The following is a 21,647-nucleotide window of genomic DNA, read 5'->3' on the forward strand; positions in this document are numbered from 1 at the left end:
TTCCTAACTCTATCATAGTGGATTTTGGCATGATGTTGACAGCAGATCCACCATCAACTAAAATGCGACTCACTTTTTGTTCCTGACACAAACAAGGGTCTATTGTGGGGTTTTGACCCCATCAACAAATCATCATCTGTGAAAGCCAAGGCTGCGTTGCACGACACACATTTCGTGGCCTCTTCCGCAGGTTCTCCAGCATTATTCCTTATCGGCATACAACTCTGGGTGTTGAAGTGCAAGAGATAACTGTTGACACATTTCTTTAGGCAAATGAAAAATTTGCCTCCATCCCATGCGTGAAGGAAGAGCATCCAAGACAGTAGCTATTTTTGGATTTACTATCACCTCGGATTGTTGTACAACTGATTTTGTTGATGTATCATCGTCAACTTGTTCCTCCTCACTTTCCACAACGGAAACCATATTCGCCGTAACCACAGTAAAGTAGTCTTCCGGGAAATATTCCTCCAAAGTTACAGGAGAGGACGGCTCTTGCTCAAGCAAATCAATAAGGAGGACCTTTTGCTTGCTGGCCTTTTTTGCTTTCTTTTTTCCCTTTGAATGCTTGGATTTCCTCTTCTTTTGTTGCTTTCTTTTGCGATGAAAAGGTTGTGGTTTAGGATTATGCACTTGTTTCCTTGGCCTTCTCCTTGTCACCAATGTCCACCCTTCATCATCATCTTCTTGGGAGTTAACATGTGTTTGGTGTTCAACCTGAGATGAGACTTCGTGTTGAATAGGTTGACTCTCAACAAGTATGATCACAGGCTCCAAACTTCCAAATTGCAAAGTTTGAGCCTGAAATGATGGTTCAGTAGCTACCGAGGCATGATTTGATGTCACTGGCTCGTCGACATCTAGCTCGATTGTCCCATCCTTTGCCAATTGCATAATTTTCTCCTTAAGTGTTATACACTTTTCAATAGGATGACTGATCAACCTATGATATGGACAATAATTGGGATCGGATGTCTTGTTCATCTCTAACTTGATGATTTTGTTTTCCAGCAATTTACAAGTCACAGTCTGAGAAAGGGTACTTCTTAGCTTGAAGCTCTTTCAAAGTGGGTTTATCTTTCTTGACAAATCTCGAAGATGAACCCTTACTTTCTTCTTTCTTCTTCCCTGAAATTTTGATGGGTGCAGAAGAACGTCTCCTTAGTTGAACTTTTGGAGGACTTGTCATTTTTATAATACTCCTTTTTTTCTTTCCTGGCTTCTGAAGCAAGCCCCTTTTTCTTCCTGTTGTAGGTGATCGAGAGTTCCATGTCATGAGCTCTCGTCGCCAACTCTTGAAAAGATCTTGGTCTGATACCCTTTAGGATGTAATGTAGTTCCCAACTCATCCCATTGATGCACATTTCTATGGCGGAAGTTTCAGAGAGTTGATCCTTACATTCCAAACTTAGAGCGCGCCATCGGTTGATGTAATCAATGACTGGCTCTTCATCCCACTGTGTAGTTTGAGTTAGCTCAGTCATGTTAACGACACGCTCAGTGCTGAAGAATCTCCCCAAAAACTCCCATTTCCATTTGATCCCAACTGTCAATGGACTCAGCCTCTAAGTTGGTGTACCAGTCAAAAGCTGTTCCCTTAAGAGAACGAACGAATTGTTTAACAAGCAAGTCACCCTTGGTACCACCATTGCTGCACGTCTCTATGAAGTGTGCAATATGTTGCTTTGGGTTACCCTTTCCATCAAAGAGTTGAAATTTTGGAGGTTGGTATCCAAACGGCATTTTCAGCTCATCTATCCTCCTGGTGTAAGGCTTCACATAACGTCGACTATTATATGAACCTCCCCCTCCAAGTTGGCTCTTGACAGCATTGACTATCATAGCTTGAACTTGTTCAGCAGTGATTAAATTTTGTGCCCCATTTGGCTTTAATTCCGCCGATTTAATGCTGCCATCTAAGCTGTCATCGCTTTCAGTCTCACTCGTTTTTTTCTCAAGTTTCTTTGTCAAAGCAGCAATTTGTTCATTTTGCTGTTTGATTTGAGCATCTTTTTCCTCCCCATCTTTCTTCGGCTGTTCAAGGGTAAGCTGTTCAAGGGTACTGCTCATTTCAGCCAGTTGTTGTTCGACCGTCTTAGTGTGCGTCACCATAACAGCAACAAAAGTAGGTTCAGGTGAACTCACACTAAACTCATTCTCATGTCCTTCATGAGAGTGATCGAAGGATGAGTTTGTATGGATGACAGGCTCTAATGAACCAAACACAAGACTATCATGTGGTTCATGATTGGAGGACGTGAGAGACCTCACAGAAGCAGCAAGACGAGCGCGACTTTTTCGTGCTTTGGTTGGGATTGACGCGGCACGCAAGCTTCTTGCGGCGGAGTCAACAACAGCTTGCTTTATTCCTCTAGTAACGATGCCCTAATCAGTTTGGCTGTTAAGCATTTCAGCTAGCTCAGCAGCCCTTTGTTGAGCTGTGGCAGAGATCCTTTTGACGACAGGGGTCGTTGAGGCCATTTCAAGTTTTTTTTTTTTTTTGAACGTGCGAAAACAGAGATGAGAGGCAGAGATAGTCCCACCGAGCGTGCCAAAAATGTGTTTACACAAATTTCGAGTCTAAATAAATAAAGACGGGAAATAAAGTAACAAATGAATTTATATTAATATATGAATTTTGGGTACAATCTCTGTATAAAAGTTTATAATAAAATAAACTAAGTCCTCTTATTCTGTTCCGCAGCTTAATGATGACACGTGTGTGACACCTGTAGGTTGACGTTTGATGACGTCGACTTGAGTTTGAATGCAGGGTGACGTTTGATGATGTCAAACCTGTATTTAAGGGTTTTGTTTGAATACACCTGAACGAGGGCTTTGGAGCTTATTCCCGTCCAGATATGTTTGAGTGTGTCTGAACAAGTCGGCACGAGTTTGATATGCTTGTTGACTTACTTCAGAGAGAATTCCGTTTGAGTTTTATGAGCTCTTGGAATAATGATTTCAAGATGCCTTCAACTGATGGAGGAATGGTGTATTTATAGGAGATGAGAACCCCTTGAATGGACTTAGTAGGTTTGGGCCTGGCCCATTTTATGACTTAAAAGTCTTTTAACCTGGTCCATTTGGCTTATTTTATAACCCGAATTGTATTTGATTAATTCGGATCATTTATTTGGGTGGGCCAAAAATAATTAAAATGGATCATTAACATGATTTATCCCAAATTAATTTATTTAATTTAATGTATGACACTTATAAAAATTTTCGTGTCTACACCTGTATTGAATACTTAATCCCGTGTCCAAACAATGTATCTTTTTATAGAATTAGGCCATAATGGGTTTTGATCGAAAGCTCTTGTTGCCTTATTCAACCATTTGCGTTCTGAATCTAAACTAAACACCATTGACAAAACAGAAGATAAGGTTCCAATAAAGAGTTGTAGAAATATAGGAGCCAAGGGGAAGATAAGATGCCAACAAGGAGCTATAGAGCTAGAGGAGTCAAGAGGGAAAATAAGGTGGAAGAAGAAGAAATGAGGACCATGTAGTATAAGATGAGAGGAGGAGGTTTTGTCAATCGTCATGGGATAGAGCAATAAAATTAGGTCAATAGGGATTGTAAAATGAGAGAGGCAGAGGGAGGCGACTAAAATCACTTAAATTATCTCACATAACTTGATACAAAATTACAAACCTTGTTTCCCATTTATTAAGGGATAACTAAGCTGGAGGTTGCAATATCCGTTCACAAAATCAACACATTTACCTCTATACCATGAGTTACATTTCCACTTTCTTTGAGGGGGAACAAAAAAAAAAGTATAATGGAAGAGTGATCATGCTTAAGATGATATGTCTTCACTTGAAATGGTGAAATGACGCAATGCTCCACCAACGCAGTACATGCATAATGAAAAGTTCCTACTTTTAAGGGCTAATGCAATATGAGCCCACACATAAGACATAACCTAAAAATCCCAAAGACAACTTCATATTCTGTGCACAAGAGAGCATTTATATTATGATTTGCTCCCAAATGCATCTGTTGAGAATTTAATAAATCACTTAGTTATTCGTTGACATTTTAATCAAACATACTTTCACTTTTCTTTGTTGCTTTTATACAGCACAACTGAATCAGAAACTTCCGGACTAGCACCACAAAATATTTTTCTTCTCTATTTTGCAGCAGAGTGTTAAAGCCCCATGTATTAGATTTAAGAAAACCTGGCGAATGAGTTAGTTTCACCACAAATAATTAAGTTTGAATTCATTTTATTCAACCCATCCCAAAGATATGGTAGGAAAAATCCAGATTAAAAAAAAAATAGCTTCCGTTGCATGCAGGAAGGAAGCAATTAAAATCAAAGATATGACAGCACAAAAAGAGCCTGCATGGAAAGAAGTAAAAATGAAGCCTGCATCCCAAAGATATAACAGCGCAAAAGCAATTAAGTTTGAATTCATTTTATTCAACCCATCCCAAAGATATGACAGCACAAAAGGAGCCTGCATGGAAAGAAGTAAAAAAATTGACTCGGTTGAATGCAGGAAGGAAGCAATTAAAATCAAAGGACATACCTGAATACTGCAATCACGCTCTCCAAAGTGAATAACATTTCCATATTTATCTGCAAGAACCTATTAAGGATAGCAATATAAATTAGCATGAGTAAGTGAAATGCAACGTAATTGCCTTATTGGCAACTCATATACAATAAAACTCATAAACTAAACCACCTATCCAAAAAGATGCATCCTCATTTGACTCCTATTGAAAGCATTAAACTCGACCTATTAAGAATTTTCCACAACATTTTATTTATTTTGGTAAAATAAGTATACAGAGCTGGAACCTGTTACCAGGAGCAGATGTTAAAGACTTTATTATTTGATAAGAATTGGAAGACTAACAAACACAAATTTGATCAATAGAATTTTTTTACATGTATTCCTTGAAATGGAAAATTAACTTAGATCCTCCCATTTAAATTTATTCTAAAAGGAGAGAAAGACAAGTGTCCAAACAAAAGCCCCAGGAATTTACTTTTCTCTGAATTTTTTTGGCCCATCAAGAATACAGCACTTTGTGTCAATATTACTCTTTTCTTTAGTTAGTATAGTATCAATTTATATTATCAATTATGAAATATTTAATATATTTGAAGCCATCCAATGAGCAGAAAAAAAAAATAAATAAATAAATAAAAAACATTAACTTCAGGTTAACTAAGCTTCTAGCCTGAGCCATAAATTAAAATGAGTGTATCTTCTCAAGGCTCACTAACCCTACCCAAAACCCCTTAACAAGAAAATAGACAAGATTTTATGTGTTCTAGGTCCTAAAGCAAAACATCAATAGATTCCGGCACTCATATGTGCTACATCCAGTGGCAACAATTTTCTAGCAATACCCCAACAATATAGAGCAAATGTTATAGTTGTAACAGCAGCCTATAAACCAACCAAAATCATAGTTATTTTGTTGAATACCTGAAATTCTATATGCCTTGGATTTTGTACATACTTCTCCAAATATACTCCATCATTTCCAAAAGCAGCTGCAGCCTCACTCTTAGCTTGCTGGTATGAATACCGTCAAAAGTTAAAGAAAGAAACAACAATACCAATTTTTTCTGGACAGTCGTATACAAATATCAAGGTGCAAGCAGCAGCTGAAATTCTCGCTTGGGCTACTTGTATCAGGCACCCATAGAGTAAATAAAACTCTCAAGCATGAAATAAAACCCTTTTGTTGTTACAACTTTTGAAAAACAGTGTTGGCGGATGAAAAATGTAAAAATATTTTGTAAGAAAAAGCAATTTATTATCACCTGCAGCAACTTCACAAATTCATCTGGCTCCTTAGCAAGACGCATCCCACGGCCTCCACCTCCTGCAGTTGCCTTCCAACAAAAAATATTAAGATTATCAGGGCTTTATTAAGATCTTTTGGCATTATATGCTGGCCAACAAATAATATGCAGTGATATTACCAAATAACTGTGCACACACTTCATTAATAAAGCCAAACTACATGCACAGGTACAAAATACAGCATATTTATTAAACACAAATCACAGATTATTTGGTAAAACTTCAGCAAATACAGTTACTACACAGATGTATCTGTTGCAATGAGGATACAATATCAACATGACTATAAGATCTAAAAGCTTTAGTGGGCAATACTTTAACACACCTACAAGATATCTGGGCTTTTGATGGAGAATATTTTAGATCATCCAATTTCAAAACTTAACAAAAGTGAAAGAAATCGAAATTCTCTAGCATCATATCATTCATATGGAAAAAAAAAAAAAAACTAGATGTAGAAGACTAAAAAACAAATCCCATTCAAGATGAATATCTGAACATTTGAAGATAAAGATAACCTATTTTTATGTTCATATCTGATACCTGAACAATAATGAACCAGCATAATAAAAAAGCAAAAACTTTAATCATAGAATCACTCATATTAAAATGAAGTGTGGTTTAGAGAAAAGCATTTTGTGCTTTAAGAAAATCACACAAGTACTCTCATCTCAATTTGACAACATCATATCCAATGCCACGTAGGAGGCTAGAAGAAGCAATTTAGTTTAACTCTTTTGCTATCAATTTTTTTGACCCTAGTGATGCCCCGTATCAAAGTATTATAAAATTGTTAGTTTGATCAAAATTAAATTTAGAAGGTTAATGTTCAACAAATTTATAAGTGAATAAAAATATAATATGAGTAGTTAATTTAAGCTTAATGAGTTCTAGTTAGTATTCATTTTACTTTATATAATAAAATAATAACTTATGTAAATATTATTGTACTTTGTACAATTGCTTGACTAACATTGAATCTTGATAATTAGCAACCAAGGAATCAATATGCAATTACTTATGAGTTACATTCTATGAGAAAATTAAATACAATTGAAGATTAAACATATGAAGAGTTTTAGGATGATGAATAATGATAAATAATGTGACACATAGCGCTCATACAGCGCCAAATCACACAAAAGGATGATGGCACATGGTGGTAGCACGTTGTCCCTTCGAAATTTTATAATAACATAGATTATAGATAATTCCCACAAAATAAGACCAATAATAAGAATAATAAGCATTTAGCTAATTAGCAGAATATATGGTGAAGTTTATACACTATAATAGCATAACCTTCAGAGCTGTATATGAAAATTTTACATCTAATTAGCTATATATTGAGCTACTCAATGGAATCCAAGACTAAAATATACTCCACAGCTAATTCATACATATTATTACACAATCATTAAAACCAAAATGCTTGTAAAAGAAGTGTAAAACCAATATAGCTTAGGCTAAAGTTTATTTGCATGGATAAATCGTATATGTATAAAACATGAATACAACAAAATTCACCTCACATGTCAACTCCAAATATGATTGTAGACAAATAAGAAATCAAGATACTTACCCAAAAAACTTGTTCCAAGAGGCCAAGGTCAGTGAATCGTTTCCAACAATTATAATTTAGGTTTTATTATTTATAGGGATGAATATGTTGACTAATTACTCATTAGTTACTCACTCATTCATTGTTCAGTTGTAGAATTCGAATTGATTGACAATTGATCATAACTGCTCCAATTCAAGCAATTCAATAATGATACAATTGTTCAACTCTTAACTAAGACCATTACAAATAATGTCAGTTACAAACTTTGAATTGGGAGAAAAAACCTTTTTTTTACTAATAAATGAAATACCATTAATATGTAATCGCGTATGTGGCAAGTTTATAAGTTGAAGAAAAATGGTTTGGCAAAACGAAACAAAAAAAGTGACACATGGCAAAATTGCACTCTTGCCTCGGAGTTTTAATAATAGTATAGATGTCATTATAAAACAACCACCACCACCACAACAACAACAACACAACAAAAAAAAAAAAAAAAACAAAACAAAACAAAAAACCTTATTCTTGGAGAAAAGGATGGAAGATACAGATGCATGCTCCAGTGTAGGGTTCAATATAAAGTTGATATGTTAACATATTACCAGAAATGCAAAGTAGTACCTTAATCATAACAGGGAAACCAATTTCATGAGCAAGTTTTATCGCTTCATCTGTGCTCTGCATATTATTACAAAGGACATAGCTACATGTTAGAAAAGCCAAGTCTGCAAGAAAAGATGAACTAGTGCTAGAACTTAAAGTAGTTTTAATCAATTGTACAGTGAAACGAAATGGCAATCAATTTACCTGTAACAATCCATCACTTCCAGGAACAGTTGGAACACCAGCCTTCTTCATGGTTTCTCTAGCAGTCGACTTGTCACCCATGACACGGATGCTATCTGGCTGGATATTTGCAATAATATTAGAGTGTAAACAAGTTAATACTTTTTATCTTCTTGAAGTAGAAGATGGTAGTTACTAGATTTACATAGATAAAAATTATACAATCATCACCAAAAGACATGTAAGGATTAAGGAAAAGTTAAACGAGACACATCATTCCCCTGTATATAAGAGATACAAAACTTAATTCTTAACTTCAGGCTCTTCCTTTAATATATTGTCCAAAAAGAGAATGTCGCTTTGTGTCAAACTAAAATTATCTCCATTCCACTCCAAACTACTAGTATCTAACCTTCCACGAAAAGGATATGAATTGATAGGACACATATGACATCTGAAGTACACTGGCGAACCTAAGTTGGTGCAAGACCTCGGAAAAAACAAAAAAAAACTGCAAAATGTTCAAAAAAAAAGCTATAGCAATGATTATGTATTTATATTTTTCCTTGTTTACATACTCAGTACAATGTGTGTTGCTGTCGTGGTGAGTTCATTGTGGTTAAAATTGTTTTATGCGACAGATTAGGGGTTCGAGACCTGCAGGCTACATCATTTGAATCACCATGTAGAAATAGCTTTCTAATTTACAATACTCTCTCCATTCATAGTAATTCTTCCCATTTTTATGCATATCTTGTTTTTCAAAGCTCATTTTTTATCATTAAATTATTTAGCTTTATAAGTAACAATATTTATGAAAATTTAAATTGAAATGTACATAAAAAATACCGCATGTGATAATATTTTTCTTATATTCAACGCTTCATGCCGTATAAAACCTCAACCGATTGATAGATAATACTAATACATACTTTGTATAATTCATGGAACATTTAAGGAAGTACTTTTTAATTTGATAACAATATATTACGGACAAATTAAAAAGCACTAATATTAGCAATGTGGGGTTTTGTTTTAGGTCTTTTAACAAGTCAAAGTGGTACATGTATAGTAAAAAGGACAAAATTGTGCATGCACTTACAAAATTACGGACGGGGCATAAGTCAAGACAACACATTGTATAAAAGTTAACCCTAAGTTCTAGCTATTTACGGTTTGTTAATTTAATGCGTAGTGCTAACCCTAGTTAGAAATCCTAGAGCCGCCAGCCCGCCACTGCTAAAGTATTGTATAGGCCAAAATAACATAAAAGCCCATAATATAGCCTATAGAGCTTAAACCCTTAAATTCACACCTTTTTAATAGCTTGTTGCTCGTTGTGCATAATCTTGCAGGGGGTCAAATGTATTCGGTCAAATCTATTGTTTATTTTTAAAGCATATAGTTGAATTCTTAAGTATCAATTATACTGGAGTGTTTCTAAATCAGTTTATGTAAATGTCAACATAAATGTTTTCATCAGATTAAGAAGCTTGTGAATTCAAAACGAGAGAGTGAAAAATGGGAAGATAATATACTCCAGGAAACTTGAAATCCCATGGAGGAAAAAAAAAATAATAATAAAAAAAAAAAAATTGGTATCTAACACATTTTCAAGTATTTTCTGGGGAAAATAAAGGGATTTTAAATTATACAGGTTCCTGGAAGAGCAACTTACTTTCTACAGCTAACCTTAAACAAGTCCTTAGACCAAGGGTTTGGGTTGTAATAATATTTGAAAGGTTGAACCTCTTTACTATTGCAAAATAGTAAGAAGACTTCATGAATTAGTATATTTATGGAAGATTTGCAAACGAAATAAAAGAACAAAAAGTTTAGATATATTATAGATGATCTTCCAGAATAAGTGTTTCCTGCAATGAAATATTACAACAAGCTTCCAGGTGCCAACGAAAGTAATTACTATTTCCTCAAGTAACTTATACAGCATGTCCCTCAAAACTTTATGATCATTACTCATAACTGACTTAGATTTTGGCTGGTGTGATATGTACAAAGAAGTAGAGATATAATATAAAAAGGAGTGAAGCCACATGGGGGCTGGTAGAGGCACGACCTCCGCGACCTAACTCCACATCTCAATCAGTTTCTTAGTTAGTCCTTATACAAAAGAGTTTAAAAGAATTTAATACAAAAATCTGCCTTATTGTATTAATCATTCAGTTTTGCCTAGAAAAAGAATAGACATACGACTTTACTACAAGTGGCAACACTTGGAACCAAATCTTATTACAACCAATACTTTATATATACCCATAAAGTTATATTTCATCTTAGTCATCTACAAAAATGTATAAAAGATTCAAACTCATTTCAACTCTTTATTTTCTTTTCCTCATTTTCTTATCCATTAATCAAATAATAATTTTATTAAATTTACATATAATAGGAAAAGTTTTAAAAATTAAACAAAAAAGTAGAATGTTAATATATGATAAATTGGTACAAAATCTCTTAAAAGTTAAATAATTGCAAGTAAATTCTCAATATTTGCAAAATAATATTGTCTTATATAATACTTGCTCTTTAAATTAGCAATACTTCTACATTTTAATGTTGGCTTTTTAATCTTAAAAATTCACATTCATCTTAATTTGTAAATTATTTATTATTACAATAACTATCATAATATATGATTGAATCTAATGGAATCAAGATAAGAAAAAAAAATCTTAGTAATAGAAATTTTATAAAACAAACATAATTATCTTAAAAAGAATAGAAAAATAATGTATTAGTATAAAATTTTAAAAAAATTACGAGTAAATACACAAAGTATATAGAAAAACTAAAGGGGACAAATGCACACATAATCAAGAATGATTAAAAGTATTATGGTGAAATTATTTAATAAACAATTAAGTCATTTTTACATATTTCTTACAATTAGAACATTACAGAATTTGAATAACTTAAAATTATTAGAATTAAGATTAGTAATCTAACGCTACTACTTTTGTAATCAACTTTCTCTTAATTAATGCAAAATATATATCAATCTTTCTTTTTTTTTCTTTTTAATTGAGGTTTGCTTATTGAGTGATTGAATGCGAGCAACAAGTCTATAACAATATAACAAAATGTCAAAAATCTAGAGAAATAATTGAGACTATGAGCTTCATATATCCTAAAATGTCTTTATTAGATCATTGGAAATACAACATAAATTATGCTTTCCTTCCATAATCTGATTTTTTTCAATGGTAATCCAATACAACATAAATGATGACATGACACTTTTTTATTTGTATAGTGAGTGTAAAACAAAAACGAGCCAGAGAAGAGACAAGAAATATCTTCAACAGTATTCTTTATAATTTCTATTTGTTACAATTTTTTACACATACATGAGCACAGATAATGTGTAAATTTATACAATAAAAAATTAACATCAAAACATAGTATGATTAGGACAACTTACATTTGGTCCAATAAAATTTATTCCATGCTCTCTACACATCTCAACAAAAACAGCGTTTTCCGCAAGAAATCCATACCCAGGATGCAACATACTGCATCCACGACTTACAGCAGCAGATAGAACATTGGGGATCACCAAATAACTGTAGGAAATGAATTAGTAGCAAAAATTACATGTGACAATTAAAACAGAAAAAGGTATACCATCATCTCTTCTTCCTTCCCTCCATGACACTTTCTCTCTATCTATCTATCTATTTATTCATCTTTCAATCTTTCTTTATTTTTAAAGGGCGAAGGGATGTCAATAAGCTTCCTTTTAAGACTTTAACCAAATTTAATATGTCCAATGTATATTAATGATCATATAAAAAAGCTTACGAGTATATTTTAATGAGCTTTTAAAGGTGAGCAAACAAACTAATTGACAAGTGAATCCCTCATAAAAGGCTACAATTCACACAGAAGTTGATAAGCCATAAAGAAGTGTCATTACTTTAGTACCACTCCAATATGTTTTATCCACAAAATCAACAAATAATCAAAGACACTATACAAAGAATATATTAGCACTCCTTTCTGCTTTATCCACAAATTTGGAACATTTTGTTATTCTACTAAGTGATTCAAATATTGCATGTGTTCCAAAAGTCCTAGACCATTAGTACCAACAAAAGGGATACAAGTTTCTGATGCAATAGAAAATGTTATTATTATAATACCATACAGATTCTATATCATAAATATGTAGGAGAAAGATAGTCACATTGCACCTCCCTGCTACTAAAGAAACAACAATTAAGTTGAAAATATAGAGCAGAATCATATCTTATCATCAGTGACTTACGATTGATTACTTGGAGCTTCACCAATGCAAACAGATTCATCAGCGATTTTCACATGGAGTGCATCCTTGTCTATGGTTGAGTAGACTGCAACACATGGAATGCCCATTTCATGAGCAGTTCGGATCACACGGACTGCAATCTCACCTCTATTAGCTACCAAAATTTTTTCACTGCGACAAGTTGCAGCAAGAGCTCCACCACACTTTCTAGCTTTACGATTTATCTTAAGAACCTGAACTGACTGCCCAGGAAAATTAACCCGGCTCCCTATCGCCAAGTTAGATGGAGCACTGCTGAATCCTTTGGTCTGGTTCATCCATAAGCTCTACAATTTAAAAGACCATTTACCAAAAAAATTCATGAGCCATGAGCATACCATTGAATCACATCAAAACACTTGATCTAAAAAACAAACTCATGGTATTATTATATTTTCCAACTATATGACAAAAGACTTCAAAAATTAGACTACACATTATGACCAACACATGAGGAGGGTTTTGGTTGGTCAAACTGTACTAAGCCTTATCCCAAGCCCCTAACCAATCAATACTAATGCTAGTCTGGAGGCTGATTCCAAAGTGATAAATATAATAGTTGTATACAGTAAACAAGCAACTATTAAATTCTAGATTCATTTATCAAATAAGTTAAAATTAAAAACACATTTCTCCCATTTCACCCTCTCCTCACCAGTTGTACATGAATAGCCAAATATCATATATGTTAATTTGCACAAATGGAGCAATTATTTTGCTCATTGACAAAACTTGAGATTTTTTTTTTTTTTTTTTTTTTTTTAAAGAAAATTGAGATGATTGATTTTGCCCAATTCGCATAATTTTTGTAATTAGCATAAAATGAGCAAGTAATGAGTATTAAGAGCAAAATCAATTATCTCCTTCATTAGTAAAAATGAGCAAAAACCAATTTATTCCAATAAATGTGACACTAACTTCTTGTCTCATCGAATTCTAATCACTAACTAAAGTGCAACAATTCAGAGGCAGCCTTTTTTTATTCTACAGAACTCGAAAGCTCAAATTAAAGCTCTAATCAAAACTTCCATAATATCGCAGCCAAAATCAATCAGAAAAAATATTAAAAAATTTGAGCTTACAGGTTTAGTAGTAGATGGCACAGTTACAGATTTGCAAACCAAAAATGCATCCATATTCACCGATCAAATACCTGAGATTAAGAAAAAAAAAAAAATAATAAAATACTTTACCAAAAATCAATTGAAATATGCAAATACAAATTCAAATAGAAAACAAACAATGTGGGGCAAAATTAATAAATCTAACCACAAGAGAATATGTCAATGAACGAAGAACAATGTGAGATCTCTTCAATGTGAAATTTGAGTTCGCAATTTGGATGCTAAAAGTTGTAGTAATCGAAGTAGTTGAAGTTGGAGTTGCAGATTCGAAGAGAGAGAGAAGAGGGAGGTGAAGTTGTTAAGAAGTAGGGAGAATAAAAGAGTGAGGACGATATAATCGATGTAAAAGGAGAATTGGAACTTGGAAGTGGACGCGCCAAAACTATTGGAATTGGAAAGCCCAGCCCACTCTTCTTTTGCTGTTTTAAGGTTTGGGCTGGGTAGAATGTATTTTCGGGAGAGCTGTGAGGGGTTATTACGGTGTGTTTGGAATTTAGACCTGGTAAATGGGTCGTTCGAATCGGGTACGGGTCGGGTTATTTTGGGTCGAGTTAAGTTCGAGTCAGGCTGTTTTGGGTCGGGTTAATTTTCGGATCCATGTATAGGGTCAAGTTCGAGTTGGGTTAAGTTCGAGTCAAGACATTTCGATTCGATACTTTGAGTCAAGCTTTATTAGTAGACTAGTTTTGTGCCTCGTGCGATGCCCGGGTTGTTTATGGAATTTTAAGATAAAATTATATTATAATTCAATTTAATTGATTAAAAATAGAATTCTAAATTAACTTTTTTTTTTCTACAAAGTCTATTTATATTTATCCAGCGTGGTACGACATTTGGTGAAAAGTTAAAATGCTATACGATGTTGTCTTGTGGCCTATAATAAGTTTATTATTTGGTATTTTATCGAAAATAAAACTCTAAACTAACCATCTTATTCTAAAATTCTATCCTAATTTGATTGAAAAATGAATTTTTAACTGACTTTTTTTTTTATCTTATGAATCTATTTAAATCTATCCAAGGTGGCGCGACACTTGGCGAAAAGTTAGAATGCCAAGTGTCACTATTTTGTGACCTGACTAAAAGTTTAGCTTTATATATTAGTTATATGATTTTTTTTACATGAAATAATTATTATCGCTTACAGAAAATAAAGTTGCCAGTGTTATTTTCTTAATCTTATGGACATACTCCGTAGAATAGTTGTTAATTTTCAATCCTTTTACGAATTTTTTATAACTTATATGTACACACTGTTACACATTATACTAAAATTTAAAAATAAAAAAATAATTAAAAAAAAAAAAAACCAAGTCAGTTTGATTGCAATTGTTTTCTATTTGAGTCTGCTCGGGTCAAGTATTTGGCTTTAATTGGATCTAGTCATTTTAGGTATAAGGTAATTTTAGACCGGGTTACTTTGGATTTCAGGTCTGTTTGGGTCAATTAATTTAAGTTAAATTCTATTTGGGTCACTTTGGGTATCGGGTCTGTTTGGGGTATTTATACCCTAGACACGTGGACCAACGAGAGGACGCCACGTGTCAAGGTCAGGATGGCCCATGTGGCTCAACATCCTCTTGGCACTTGGCGCCCCCAGATATGCCTCTGAAATGGCGGCCTTCAAGGGCCCAAATCCCTAGGAGCGCCGTAAAACGGCGCAGCCCACTAAAATCTAGGTCAAGTGACCTAGGTAGGTGCACATTCTCCAACGACCCTATAAATAGGGAGATATTTCCCCATTTTGGGGACACATTAAATCATTTATTACACCTGCATTCTCTTACATCAGAGAAAGACCTGAGCTTGGAATCCGAGCAGATACCCACCTAAATTTCCGTTCTCTTTATTCCGTTTCAAGTTACTAACTTGACCGTCGGAGGCGGAGCTCCAACCACCCGGAGTCTCCGTTATTTTGCAGGTACAACTCAGCCGGATCAGACTTCGTGACGTAACTCTCCCAAGGGACAAAAACCCCAAAACATTTGGCGCCGTCTGTGGGGAGAGTACCTCGAAGATGGTTCAAGAGTCTGTGCCACCCCCTAACCGTCTGGGCGATGACCCAGAAGTTTTTACAGACCATGAGGATGAAGATCCTCTTGTCGAAACCTTTACAGCCGATGACGCCTCTCTCAGAACCAAGCGCATCCGGCCCAGAGACACTCTGGAGCGGGGTGCCTCCCAGGCGGGTACAAGCCGACCCTCTGGGCAGCCGGAAGGGGAAACCCAAACGGCCGCTGGATCAGCACCTGTCACCCGAGACGAACTCATGAGATTCATGACAAGTTTCAAGGGTGAAATTAAAGAGCTGATCACCCAAAGTCGGGCTGGCCCAAGTAAAGGTCAGTCGGCGAAGAAGACTCCTCCAGAGAAGGGGAAGTCAGTCAGAGACAGGTAGCCCACTCCTTATCCAAAGGAGAAGGCAGCCGGGACCATTGATTGGTAAAAAATTCTCCTTCCTAAGAGGAACAACAACAACACCCGCCAGACTCAGCAGCCGGTGGGAAGCAAAAAATCAATTCTCTATGCCCGGGAAATCATCAACCGGAAGAGAAACCAATCGCTGTCTGAGTCGGCTTCAACGTCGAACTTTCCAGACAGTTTCAACAACATTTCTGCAGGGAGTGTGCCCTCCTTGCATGAGAGTCAGACAGGCGGTAATACCGTCCATTCTGGCCCTCATATGATTGGAGCTGTACCGTACGTGCCTACGACCCAGGCTTACGGACAGTATCCTCCTCACTTCATGCAGCCGGCTCTCTTTGGAGGTCAGGCGGCATATCCAAATGTCCAGCCATGGGGTATCGGAGCTCAGCATTTTTTAAGACATGGCTAATGAAATAGACCGGAAGCTGAACACCGTCTCTCTCAGCAAGGAGAACGCCACTGAGGGCATGATCTGAGACGGCTAAGTACATGTATAACACCTCCCTAGGCAGTGGACTAACAAGTCTTGGCAAAGAGTGGAGGTGTTCTTTCAGCCGTTGAAAGGCCGCCTCAGCCTCATCCCCCCATTCAAATCTGGTCTTCTTCCTGATTGCTTGGAAGAAGTAAAGGTATTTGTCACCTGACCGGTTGAGGAATCTCCCCAGAGCAGCCAGGCAACCGGTTAGTCTCTGTGCTTCCTTGACAGTGCGGGGTGACTTCATGTCAATCACCGCCAGTATCTTCTCAGGGTTAGCCTGTATCCCCCTTTGATCAATCAGGAATCCGAGAAACTTCCCAGACTCAACACCAAAGACGCATTTCAAATGTTTAGGGTATTTATACCCTAGACACGTGGACCAATGAGAGGACGCCAAGTGTCAAGGTCAGGATGGCCCATGTGGCTCAACATCCTCTTGGCACTTGGCGCCCCCAGATATGCCTCTGAAATGGCGGCCTTCAAGGGCCCAAATCCCTAGGAGCGCCGTAAAACGGCGCAGCCCACTAAAATCTAGGTCAAGTGACCTAGGTAGGGGCACATTCTCCAACGACCCTATAAATAGGGAGATATTTCCCCATTTTGGGGACACATTGAATCATTTATTACACCTGCATTCTCTTACATCAGAGAAAGACCTGAGCTTGGAATCCGAGCAGATACCCACCTAAATATTTAAACTGGCTCAAAGGCCAGAAGATGTTTTAACCAGAGTCACATCCGACGAAGAAACAAAAAATAAAATGTTAACCCAACCCCATGGTTGGTAAAGATACAACAAAACACGGCATACAAGCCGGTAAAGAAAATGGTTGGCATACTGCCGCAGAAATAGGGGAGGCCCGCCTAAGGCTGAGGTGGATGCTGCTCCGGCTGAGTCTGGTTGGCTTGGCTTTCGTTATGATCATCCACCGCCGGCTCCTCGTCATCAGAGACTTCATATCCCTGCTCAGCAGCCCAGTCTTTGAAGCGAGGCGGTGGAGCATCACCTAGTTGCTGGGCATCATACACCGCAGTGGCGTAATCATACCTCAGCTTATAGACCTCAAAGTCTATTTCTGGGTAAAGGAGGCTCCAGGTGATCTTCAGTCAGGCCAAGTTGTCCCGCTCATTTTCCTCAGTCAGCCGGTTCTGCTCTTGGGCCAGCTCGTCCGACTGCTTGTTGCGCAGATTGATGAGCTCGACCCTCAGGCGGTTATTGTATGTTCGGAGTTGGGCATTCTCCTTGTCAGCATATTCTAATGCCTTGAGATCTGATTTGGCATCTTTCAGCTGCTTATCAAGGTCATCAGCCCGGCTGTTAGCTTCATCGTTTGCAACCGTCAAACTCCGGATCAGCTCCTCCTGTTTCAACTCTACTGCTTTAATCTTTAAATTACACATATAATCAGAATGTTCAGCAAAGTTGAGGTTTTCTAGGGCCCTCCGTTTGGCGTCATTTACCTCTTCTTGCTTCCGCCTGAAGGGGCCCCGGAGACTGTCCACTCTCAGCATAGCCTGAGACAATAACAGCCGGTTTATGAGTTACTTAGCCAAATTAAAGATAAAAGATATCAAGGTAGAGGGATTTTTTACCTAAGCCAGAGAACCCATTATCCGGTCGAAGTCCACGACCTGCAGATCAGGTATGGAGTTCTTCTCAGACCGGGTGAGGGTCCTCACCATCCGTTTTGCAAAGCTTGCAAGATCCGGCTCGTCAGAAGTCAGATCTGCATCAAAAGTAGCGCTTTGTGAGATAGAAGCAGCGTAGTCGGCATTCATCCGTTGCCGGCTGCTAACCGACCCTTTTGAAGGATCAACCTTGGTCTTGACTCTCATAAAATCAAGTGGCCAAGGTATTTTAGTTCGTTCCTTACCTTAGGCTTCCGGATGGGTCTCCGGCTTCTTCTCCTCCCCAGTGGTTGTCGCACCGCTTGCAACCTCAGGTGGCTCGCAACCCTTTGATGCCGTAGAGACATCCGGCGCTTTCTGCTGTGAGCGTTCTGAGCTTTCGCTCAGTTTTCTCAGTACAGCAGGAGATTTTCCCCCAGTCGTTGGACGACCGGATTGGGCAGATGTTTGCTTCTGGGTTGGAGGAGGGTCCTTCTTGGCGGCTTTGGCAGCTGGAGCCTTCTCCAGATCATCTCCTTGCCTTTTGAGCAGCTTGGAGAATGATCGTGGAATCCTCTTGACGGACTCCTGAGAGATAAACAAAATGTAAGTATACCCAACCGGTAAAAAAAAAAAAATAATGCAAACACATAAAGTCAGGCGGTCTTACCCCGCCTTTCTTCGAATCCTTAGCCTCGACGGCTGCCTTTTTGGCAAGTGCCACCTCCTTGCGCAGCAGCGCCGCGGACTTAGCCGGAGTTTTTTCCTGGTCTACCATCCTCAAGGCTTCGTCTGCAAGAACAAGAATTTAAAGTTAGAGAAAATTAAGGCAAGTTCGCAATTAAAATAAAATAACAATCATTCCGGATGAGAAGTATTCTACCCCTTGGAAACATGGTACTTAGCCCGCAGGCGGACAAGAAGCACTCGTCCTTGAAGAAGTCCGGATGGGGAATCCAGTTTTTGGGTACAATAATATGAGTCCCATCCCCCATGGGCTCAGTTGTTGTTTCAAAGAATCCCGGCTCCATTATTTGCTCCCGGTCCTTAGTAGATAGTGCCGGGAGAGGGCATTTGCGTCCAAGGAGAGCCGGTTCAGTATTGTACCGGCGCAGTGTCCGGTTGTGTCTTAGGGTGGGGGAGGAAATCAAATAAAACTTGTCCTGCCACCCGGACCATTTGGACACTTTGTCCAAAGTCATTAAATATTGGGGCAAGGTAGTCAGAGTATACCATGCCCCATGGCCGCCTGGAGCCTTGCTCAAATAGTGCATGTGAGCGAAGGCAAAGAAACTGGGGTTCAAGTTCTGAAACTCGCAGGCGGCGATGTAACTTAAGATATTCACCCACGAGTTAGGGGTGAGCTGCCAAACCCCCAGATCGTACCCCTTGAGGATTTTCCTAATCTCGGGGTGGAGAGGGAACCGGAGGCCGGCTTCGATAACCGCCTCGTAGCAGATGAAGTAATCATCTGCATGATCAATGTCTTCACTCCAAGCCATTACAACATCAGCCGGAGGGACAATAATCTCCCAACCCCTTCCAAAGGGGTGCTTCTCTTTAAAGGCCATGAACCCGCTATTAAGTAGGGCGATATTACTCGGCAGCATCCGGGTCTTTTTGGGGTTGGGGTTGTCAGCAACCTTGGGCGGCTGCTGATAGTCAACCGCAAAATCATTCTGGTCGGAGCCGGAAGATTCGGCTCTTGATCCTTGGCCGGCCTCAGCACCGCCGGCTTCATTAGAGGAGGCGGCTCCCTCGCCGCCTACCTCTCTTATCCCAGAGCTCCCGGAGGTAGAGGGAGCCTCTTCGTCAGATCCGCTCTCCTCCCAATCCCTTTGTTCCCCTTCCGGGAAAACCTCATCGGTTGGCACTCTCATAGTGCGCCGGCTCTTAGACCGCCTGGCCGTCTATTTCGTTCTGGCCATTGTGTCCTGCACAGACACAGAGAGGGAGGAATTCGGAGATGAGCATATTGGTTTCGACAGTCCAGAAGAGGCACCCCCTGTTCTAGACTCAGCCGTTCCGAGGGATCGGCTGAGTGTCCTATGCAGTGCTGAGTGGGTGGATTGGGAACTCATTTATATTCTCTAAAAAAGCCGGGTATACAGGCGAAAAAAATGGTATACAAATTGAAAGTGAGGAAAGCTAAAATGGTACAGGAGGTTACCTCGCTTTTACTCTGGAAAAATCTGAAAACCGCTACAGCTAGTGAACCGGGTGATGAACCGCTAAGCACTCAGAAGCTTGAAACTTGCTGTGACGCAGACGGGAGCAGAGAAATCTCTCTCTAGAATCTCTCTTTTTCTCTCTCTAAAAAGTCAATGTGAACGTAAGGCGTGAAAAGGAGGGGGGTAACTTTCTATTTATAGAAAGTAATAGTGGGGGGAAAATTTTTGATTTGAAATTCAAAAATTTTACCCGTTACTGCTCACCTATGAAAGGTGGACACATGTCACAGGCCCCACGTGATATGCACGTGCAACCTGTGAGGGGCAAATGTTTGGGGTATTTATACCCTAGACACGTGGACCAACGAGAGGACGCCAAGTGTCAAGGTCAGGATGGCCCATGTGGCTCAACATCCTCTTGACACTTGGCGTCCCCAGATATGCCTCTGAAATGGCGGCCTTCAAGGGCCCAAATCCCTAGGAGCGCCGTAAAACGGCGCAGCCCACTAAAATCTAGGTCAAGTGACCTAGGTAGGGGCACATTCTCCAACGACCCTATAAATAGGGAGATATTTCCCCATTTTGGGGACACATTGAATCATTTATTACACCTGCATTCTCTTACATCAGAGAAAGACCTGAGCTTGGAATCCGAGCAGATACCCACCTAAATTTCCGTTCTCTTTATTCCGTTTCAAGTTACTAACTTGACCGTCGGAGGCGGAGCTCCAACCACCCGGAGTCTCCGTTATTTTGTAGGTACAACTCAGCCGGATCAGACTTCGTGACGTAACTCTCCCAAGGGACAAAAACCCCCCAAAACAGGGTCAGCTTTGGATTGGGTCACTTCAGGTCGAGTCCATTCCATTTCGGATCAAGCATGGGTCAAGTCGGGTTGATTTCAGGTTTCGATCAAATTTGGGTCACTGTTTTGGGTCATTTGAGTTGGGTCATCAGGTCTGTCTTAGGATTGTCAGGTCTAGTTTGGATTGAAGGAAATTAAGGGAAAGGAAGAAAGGGAAGGGAAATAGAGAAATGAAATATCTTTCATTTGGATAACAAATGAGGAATGAAGGGAATTTGAGGGGAGAGAACTGGAGGAATTAAATTGTAAAAAATTGATCTTTCAACAATGAAGAGATTTAGAAGGAAAACTCACCCTTCTTCCCTCCCTTCCTTTCCCCCCCCCCCCCCCTCATCTTCTTTTCTTTTCCCTCCCCTTCTTTTCCTTCCCCTTTCTTTATCCAAATACACTATTAGTAAATTTACTTCCTTAGTGTTACATTGAGGGTTGATTAAATGCTAAGATTAGACCTGAC

The 21,647-nt window shown here is 38.2% G+C and overlaps 1 protein-coding gene across 1 annotated transcript in view; it reads right to left on the reverse strand.

Annotated features, from left to right (window-relative positions):
• Positions 1-13,968, reverse strand: part of LOC145635986 (biotin carboxylase 2, chloroplastic-like) — a 29,908-nt gene extending 15,940 nt beyond the window's left edge. The window contains exons 1-9 of the mRNA XM_081687413.1: positions 13,790-13,968; positions 13,603-13,673; positions 12,482-12,807; positions 11,636-11,777; positions 8,215-8,313; positions 8,029-8,085; positions 5,801-5,872; positions 5,460-5,549; positions 4,548-4,607 (exon numbers count right to left, since the gene is read on the reverse strand). Coding sequence (XP_081543539.1) covers positions 4,548-4,607; positions 5,460-5,549; positions 5,801-5,872; positions 8,029-8,085; positions 8,215-8,313; positions 11,636-11,777; positions 12,482-12,807; positions 13,603-13,656 — 900 coding nt within the window. The 5' untranslated portion in view covers positions 13,657-13,673; positions 13,790-13,968. The remainder of the gene's footprint in view (positions 1-4,547; positions 4,608-5,459; positions 5,550-5,800; positions 5,873-8,028; positions 8,086-8,214; positions 8,314-11,635; positions 11,778-12,481; positions 12,808-13,602; positions 13,674-13,789) is intronic.
• Positions 13,969-21,647: the final 7,679 nt, after the last annotated feature.

The sequence above is a fragment of the Chenopodium album genome, chromosome 6 (genome assembly GCF_948465745.1).
Source record: "Chenopodium album chromosome 6, dcCheAlbu1.1, whole genome shotgun sequence".
Taxonomy (NCBI): domain Eukaryota; kingdom Viridiplantae; phylum Streptophyta; class Magnoliopsida; order Caryophyllales; family Amaranthaceae; genus Chenopodium; species Chenopodium album.